General features: G+C 38.4%; 1 protein-coding gene across 2 annotated transcripts in view; it reads left to right on the forward strand.

The window, feature by feature from the left end:
* Positions 1 to 7,581, forward strand: part of TRMT11 (tRNA methyltransferase 11 homolog) — a 26,057-nt gene extending 18,476 nt beyond the window's left edge. For both annotated transcript variants that reach the window (XM_064708003.1, XM_064708002.1), the window contains exons 12-13: positions 1,562 to 1,682; positions 6,998 to 7,581. In XM_064708003.1, the coding sequence (XP_064564073.1) occupies positions 1,562 to 1,682; positions 6,998 to 7,129 (253 nt within the window). In that variant the 3' untranslated portion in view covers positions 7,130 to 7,581. The remainder of the gene's footprint in view (positions 1 to 1,561; positions 1,683 to 6,997) is intronic.
* Positions 7,582 to 8,247: the final 666 nt, after the last annotated feature.

An 8,247-nucleotide genomic window follows, 5' to 3' on the forward strand; every position in this document is an offset into this window, starting at 1 on the left:
CTCCAGAGTTTACTCTTTCAGTCAGACATTGAAATCATTGTTGAGTCCAAATTCTTCTAATTCCATTAAAGTCAGCCTCCTGTATGATTATTGAGAGGAACTTTTTAAATATTGTGGCCAGGTGCCTACCTTTGTAAAAGAGAGACCGTTTGGTGGTACTGGATGCATCAAAAGTCTCATGTAATAGAAAAAGCAGTTGAGAATTAATTTCATTCTTCTTTGCTAAAGCATGTTCTGACTTCATCTAGCTGAAGCAGATACTTGTTTCTACATGAGAAGTGACTGAAAAGTAGTTTTATGGTCTGGAAATTTTGGAGGAAAGCAAAAAGGCAGTACTGTTTGGGTTTTTTTCTTATTTGCATATCTGTATTTGGGATTGAGTTACTTGTTTAACAGCTCTGTGTTATCTTAAGAAATGCCAAGTTTTCCACCAGCACCTAGACAGATCCTCTTTTAATCCAGACCAACACCTTTGCTTTCATTCAGAAAATCCACCTCTTTACAGGAAAAATGTGAATCTCCTTTGTACTTTTAAAATTCAAGTCATAGATGCTAAGTTGTTTGGTTCTGTTTCAGTGTCTGACTTCTGTTAACCCCCAAACACTGGAGAATCATAGGAGCAGGTGTTTTGTACAAAATCATACCTAACAATACCAGAACCCATTTTCTGTGTTATCTTTTCATAACTATTACATGAAAGCTTATTACAAAATCTAGGAATAAATGGCTGATCTATGTTTTGGTATATAGGAAGGCTATCTCATATTTATCATACTAGCTAGGTTAATACTTCTTGCTGCTCTAGTCCCCTGCAAAGTTCTTAAATCTTTAAATTTCTCTTTCAGCATTTGGAGAAATAGAAGGATTGAAGGCAATTTAGAGAAAGCACTTTCTCTGTAGAAACTAGTGTGTTTATGAGGTGGGGCATTTAAAACACTGTAACTCTTGCTTCTGTAGATAGTAGCAACGTTGGTTTATAATTAAATCCTATCTAATGTTAAATGATGGTGGATTTTTTTTTTGCCATTAGAAAAAGTAATTACAATGAGATAAATTTGTAATACCAAATTTTGAAGTTCAGGAATGTTACTGTCTAATAAGAGCTGACTTAATAAGATTTGAAATTGAATCGCTGTGATCTCCTTTTAGGGAGCCATAAGTCTCTTATTCCTGCAACTTCATATATGTTGACTGTGGAAAATATCTTTAAAATCAGAGCTCTAAGTTGTTGTTCCTGGTTGGCTGAGGTACTTTGTACTTGAAATTATACAGGCAGGACCAGATGTACATACATTAACATAATTTAAATACATGCAGAAAATGGGGGGAGTGTCTCTTTACTGTGGGGTTTTAATTTATTCTACACACTGCATGTCAAGATGATTGGAATATATGATGTCAAAACTCTGAAGCAGTAATATCTGAATTTATTTAATCAGGTTAAAGTGCATAACAGTTTTCAACTGTGAACCTTTTTTTGAAGTGTCTGTAAGAATTTTGTTTCAGATGCAGGTTTTCCACTTCATGAGCCTACAGCACTAAGAATGATTATTTCTTCCAGATACACAGAAGAGATCATTCCTCGCCATCCGTGCCTGAAACTTATTAGCAACTGTGAGCAGCTGCTTTCCAGCCACACATCAAGGCGCCTCATAACCATGGAAAAGGTGAAAGAATTCAAGGTAAGCTTGAGTTCTTGATCATATCATGTAAAATAGTAGCTGTTGTGTTCGTGACAAGTTCGAGCTATTCAGCATTTGATCCTTGTTTCTGTCACACTTTGGTTTTTATGATCAGAGTTAGAGCTTTTGTAAAATTGAGCAGTGATTTAAGGGACTGTTCTGGTTTTGGTTTCTTCCTTTTTATTCTCAGTTTTTTTGTAAACTCTTCATCCTGAAAAAGTCCCTTGATAGTGTGAAAAAAATCTTTGAACTTACGGTTACTTGTAAATCCCATCCACAGAGACTTTGCCTTAATGCCTAAGTTTTCATTGATTGCAAAGTGTGTCTCAATGCCCAAGTAAATACTAAATATCTTTGTGGGTCTTGCAGTACAGGTAGACCTTTAATTCTGTTACTTCATCTTTATAGTGGTACATTTTAGTCTTTGGAATAATACTGAAATTGTGACAAGTACAGCTAAGCGCACTGGATCTTGTTCTGCTTTTGTTTTGTGGCACACTAAGTGCCTCAGGAGAGGCATTGGGACCAGGGAATATGGCATTCAGATCTCCTTTTCATTCTTGCTATTTCTTTTTCTTAATACTGTTAAAAGAAATGCTGAACACATGTGAGGCAAATTCTTAATGAAAATGCACGCAGTGAGCAAGTGTTTTCAGTACACTGCTTGTCAGCTGGAAGCGCTGTTTCAGGTGGCAGGAGATGCAGTCAGGCTGCAGTGTCTGTGTGGTGCTTGCCCTGCTGACACAGAGGCGTTCAGTGCTGCCTTCTTAATGCTCGTGGTGACTGCAGTTCTCAAGCAACACCTGAACTTCTCTAAACACTCTGTGTGGAGCTCAGCCTCCGAGCTGCCAACTTCACCAGTAGCAAACCAGCAGGGTAGATGATGAAAGTTTCTGACATGTGCGTCTCAGGGTGTTCAGGGAGGTTTCTGACAGCAGTTTTATTGCTACCAGTGCTGTAGGGTAGCATATTTTAACCTAAAAAATATATCAGCCCTTCTGCAAGCAGACTTGCGTCATTTGTTACTCTCCTCTCATGCATCACCTGTTCTTCAGTTCATGGATTGGCAGGTTCATGTCTGGAAGTGCTTAGCTCTGAGCACCTGAGACTAGCTGGCAGGCTTGCTGCTTAGAAAAGACTGCGCAAGTGCTTACATTCAGTATTCCAGATGTGTGTTAGATAATTTAAAGATACCAGAACTCATGTGTTGTTTCTGATGATGCAAAACTTGTCTATATAACAAAATTCATGTTGAATCCTTAGCCACTGCTTGCTTGGTTTAGGACCTTGTTTTGGTGTCTAGGATTTCCCCACCCCAGTGTCTCTTACCTGGAACATGTTTTTTTCTCTGTTAGTATCCTGAGCAACCTTTGAATTGGATATTTCTTGCCAGATAGGACCATAAAATTCAGTAGTTATACTTTTGTCTGCTTTTCTTTTTTCTAAGTGAAAGAGTGAATTTTTATGGGTATACCTAACATTTATGTTTCCAGACAGTTCCTGTCTGCATTACTAAACTGGTTTGTAACAGGCCTTCAGTTGCCTTTTAATTCAGCTTAGTGCAGGGCTTGCAAATGGATGAGAAATGTTACAAATCATGTTACTGTTACTATGCAGTTCTTCGGTTTCCCCAGTGTTTGCCGCCAATAAGGAATTGCAGATTTCACAGCAAATTTTGATTTCACTATTAACACTTTAAATAAACTCTTAACTGGAGATGAATTCAGTCAATTGTTGAAATTGGTGGTGCAGTTTGATTGGAATGGTTTGTAATAAAAAGGAGATCAAAGGGTAGGCAAAAAGTGAGTATGTCTAGGTGAAGTATTGATCTATCATAAGCATGAAGATCATTTGTTCTATTAAGAACCTCATAAACCTGGTATATAACTTACTGTCTTGTAAGCATCCAGTCTGTTCTTTTTAAGTTTACAGTGAAATTGTGCCAACTGGAAAAGATTTCTTCCTGAACTCAGTGTTGATATGAATATGCTCTTCCAGTGTGTGCACAATATGAGCAGAAGACTTTTTGGTTTTTTTAATTACCATTTCAGACAACTTTTGCTACTGTTCCCCCAGCACAGCATTGTCCCCAAAATGCACATCCCCCATGGCACAGCTGCACACTGTCACCCCAAAACTCAGCTTGGGTGAGGCAGGGGCAGCTGCAGCCTCAGCCCAGAGCCCTGTGTTCCCCCCTCCTTGTGAGGCATCCCACATTTTTAATGCCAAGAGAGATGCCTAGAAATGATGTAGTAAGATGTAACAGAAAACTTCACTGAAGGACAAACTCTGAGCATGTGATTGTCCAGGGAAGGACTGTGAAGCACCAGGCACACAAACCCACCCTGCTGAATTTCCATGTTACATGGTCAGTCCAGAGTTGTTACTGGTGTAGAATTTTTCCTGCTGAATTTAGCAGTGTCTGTTCCTGGGTGTATGACCCTGCTGTCTCTGGTTTGGTAACTGCTCCTTTTTGTTTATAGCTGTATAACATTAGCACAAGTGGTTTCTATAGCTACTGTCCAGCACCAGATGTGGAGTGGTAGGAAACAGTGATAAGGTTAGGAAGACTTTTTTTAAAAACAAAAACTAAATGTGGGTAATTACCCTGAAGCTGGACTGGGACAAGCTAGATGAATAAGAATCTTTAGAAAGTCACTTAATATTTCCCAAGATTTAAAGAAAAACATTTTCTTGTTATCATTCAGCATCCCCTTCTCTTCCTCCTCTTCATTATTTATTAGAGATCTCTAAAACCTATTTTAATGTTGTCTTTAAAACAAATAAATTGTTAAGGGTTTTTTTTAACAAGTTATTTTCTCTGTAGAGTTAAATGAAGCCTATCCCCGGTGTTCAGATTGTACCCATTCAGCTCCTTGATACACAATAGTGTAATTGTAAATTCAAACAAATTTAGAATTTGTTTGAAAGTCCTTAGTCTCTGAAATCCAAGAATTTAAGTTACTTTGATCAGTCCTTACGCTGCCTTTAGAATTCCTTTGACTAGTAAATCTCAGTAGTGACTGGTAGGTAGTTCGGGATTTCTTATTTTCTTTTCCCTTTTTTAAGCAGCAATTCCCATTCTTGTTGGTGTTTGTTTGGTTGGGATGTTTTTTTGTTTTGTTTATTTTTTTTTTTTTAAGTAATTGCCATATTTATTAGACAGTCATGCCTGTATACAGGTAAGAGGTAGGGAGTGGAACCTCTTAGACTGGAATTATTGTGATGTGGGCCAGGAACTTCCTTTGTAATCTCTCCTATGAAATCCATGCCTGACTGCAGATCTCTCATTTAATGAGCAGTGTTTGCAGAGCTCCTGATCAGGCCTGGATTTTCGAGATGAGGTTCTGCTGTGGAGTGGTGCACCAAACCTGTTTCCATCTGGTGCATGCGGATGCCTCTGTTACACCTGTGCCCTGCTTGAAGTTTGTTCTTCTACACAGCACATCCTCTCTTTGCCCTAACCAGCTTGGTGGTGGAGGAAAGGGCATTTACTCCTTCATCTATTCCCCAAGAATCAGCATTTTGTTTCCTATGGAATCAAGATGAATGTTGTACACATGCATGACCTCTTAGAGGTTGTGGGGATTCATTTTTATCTTAGAGTATCTTTGATCTATGTAGCATTATTCATTAGGGTCAAATATCCCATCCATTTCTCAAAATAAGTGAATTACATAGCATTCTTGTTAAAGCATCCCAATGATATAAAAACATATGTTTATGTCAAAGAAGGATTTCTGACCTGGAATTTCAAGACAAAAGTGCTCTTTTGCCAAGAGTGGCTGGAGAAATGGGTACAGGCTGGCTGTGAGAGCAGTTTGTCCTAAATCCTTCTTATTTCCTGTCTGTCTGTAGTAATTTTGTAATTTTCAGTTTTTTCACAAACATGTTAAAAGCCTGTTGTTTATCAGCCTGAGAATAGTCATGGAAACAGCAGTGTCTCACAGGTGACCAAAAGACAATAGATAATACTGTGCCTGCATTGGGTTTCCTGAAATAACTTTCTCCTGCTATTTTCCAACAGTGCAGTATTGAAATAGAGCTGCTGCTGCTGGTGTACATGCTTTATATAATAGATATCTACATGCCACTGAACATTTAGCAAGTTAATTTAAGCTGGTGTCACATTCCTGATATCTGCTTTTGTAGCAGGTGAGACCTTCTTTGAAGCAATATCTCGTTGTGTCCAGAAGAGGGCCTTTCTACATGCACACAAGAGTCTTGCTTTGTTGAAAAACCTTTTCTTTCACTCCCTTAGAATGCTCGTTAAGATCTCTGGAGCTAGGAGAGGTGCTGATCTCAGTAGGTAAAAACCTGGAAAAGGCTACAAAAGAGCTGAAGGGAGAGATTGTCCACTAGGATCTTGTGCATCCTTGCATTGCAGTACTCTTGTAATATGAAAATATGGACTAAAGTCTACTTCCATGTTTCTACTGATGCTAAAACCTTCTGCAGTAACTTTATTTTTGAATGTGAACAAATAACTAAACGTTTTAAGGTAGTGAACCAATGTCAATGTTACTACATTGGTTAAAAACCTGAGAAGAAACACATGGCAGAATAGAGGCTTGGTTCTGTTGTGTGTTTGTTTTTATTTTCTCCTTGTGCTGTTCAGTTGTTCTGTGTGAGGCTCCTTCTCACTGTTCCTTCCTGCTTTTGAGCATAATGAGAAACTGACATCACCCAGAAGCATTAAACTGTTTTTAGAAGTTGCCATCAGTTTTCTTTAACACTCAGATTAAAGTTTGATGTAATGTTTATCTTAGAGCGTTGCTAATGTTAGCTGACAAGTATCTTAATTGTATAAAGCCATAGTACATGATGAACTAAACCTTTGTATATACAGTGGGCCAATTTTCTAAACTGTGTTTTTGGCTGGTGTCAAATAGGTATTATATGTGGGGATTTACTGTGTCAACTTTAACTTTCAGAAATACATGAATGTTGCACAGAAAAAAAAATCTCTGAATGTGCTTCAGTAACTGTAGGAACTCATTTTACCATTTGTGTTCCTCTTCTGTTTGTGCCTGCCTTCCACAGACCTCTGACTGACTGAATTCTCCTGAAAATATTTTTTCTGGAAAGTGACCTGTGTGGTGCATGGTACCTGTGCTCATTTGGTCGTGTCAGGGTGGGATTCTGGTGATGTCAGCTGAGACATTTTCAGTGACTTAAGTGTATGCTGGTGAACTGTAAAACAAAAACCTAACTGCCTCATAGTTTGAAAAAGTCTGGTTTTCAGTCTTTTTTTTTTCAATAGATGCTGAATACACTACCCTCAAGTCTAATGTTTGTCTTCTGGTGCCATGCAGGATCAAGATGAGAACTCTTACTTGTTGGATGGCCAGTATATGCCGTACAGGGGACACAATTCTTTCCGTGAGAAGTACTTCAGTGGTGTGACAAAGAGGATTGCCAAGGAAGAAAAGGACAATCAGAAGTAAAATATTATATAAACAGCTTAAAAAATGAGAAAAGAATGAAGACCGTGTTTCTTTGTAAGGACATCTGGATATGAACATTCATTTGGATGCTTCAGAAAAATAAGTAACTGCTTTTAATTTTAAAACAAGATGAAACCCACAACCCAGGTTGGGAGCAGTTCTTTTTAATTAGCTTTGTTTATAGCAGATTTTATTGTACAAGTTTTTTGAGTCTTATTTAATTTATATTTGTACTTTCAAGTACTAATGATGATTGACTAAAACCATTATTATTGTTCTTTCACCATTAACGTTTACAAGAAAGTAGTAGTATTATTTGGCTTCTTAAACTGTGAACATCTGGCTGTTTTAAAAACACGTGGTGGTGATCAGGGATTGCTGATTAAGAAGATCATTTTCATTTGTTTTGGTTTTTTTTGTAAATGGGGTACAATAAACCAAGGTTGGCGTGAGGTTTTTTTAATTCTTGCATGCAGTAATTGCTCATATCAATTCCACTTGCTCTGGCTGAGGTCACAAGTGTTTAAAAGAAACAACAAACACAAAGAAACTGGGCTCATGTACACCCCACAAAAAGAAAAGCCTCTGTGACCTGACAAACTTTGGAAGGCCTATGAAACCCTGTGAAGCCTGTCCACATCTGAAGCTCATCTGTACCTTGGATTTGCTTTTGCATTCCTAAACCTTGACTCTTGGTAACGCCAACTGTCTTCAATTTTTGGTTCAGAAATCGATAGTTAAACCAGTAACAACAACAGCATAAAATCAGTAATGGTTCCCTAATGGTATTAAGCCTAATCAAATCTTTGAAACCAAAGCTGTATTTGTTAAAGGGCAGACTTTGCTGAATCTACACCACGTCCATCATGGAAATACCTCATTTGAAAACCACTAAGCCCATTAATTCAGGACATTAATGGCTCTGCTCAGTTTGGTGGTCAGATACGGTCACATATGTTGGTGTGCGTTCACCAGGCAGGGCCTGGTGCGTGCGTCTGCGCTGCAGCCAGAGCAGCCCCGCTTCTCGCTTTGCTGCAGGTCGCTGACTGTGGTCATGTTGGTGTCTGTGTAGAGCATCATTTTTAAGTGCCTCTCCAAGGAAGGCACAGGTCATTGTG

Source organism: Zonotrichia leucophrys, chromosome 3 (genome assembly GCF_028769735.1).
Source record: "Zonotrichia leucophrys gambelii isolate GWCS_2022_RI chromosome 3, RI_Zleu_2.0, whole genome shotgun sequence".
Taxonomy (NCBI): domain Eukaryota; kingdom Metazoa; phylum Chordata; class Aves; order Passeriformes; family Passerellidae; genus Zonotrichia; species Zonotrichia leucophrys.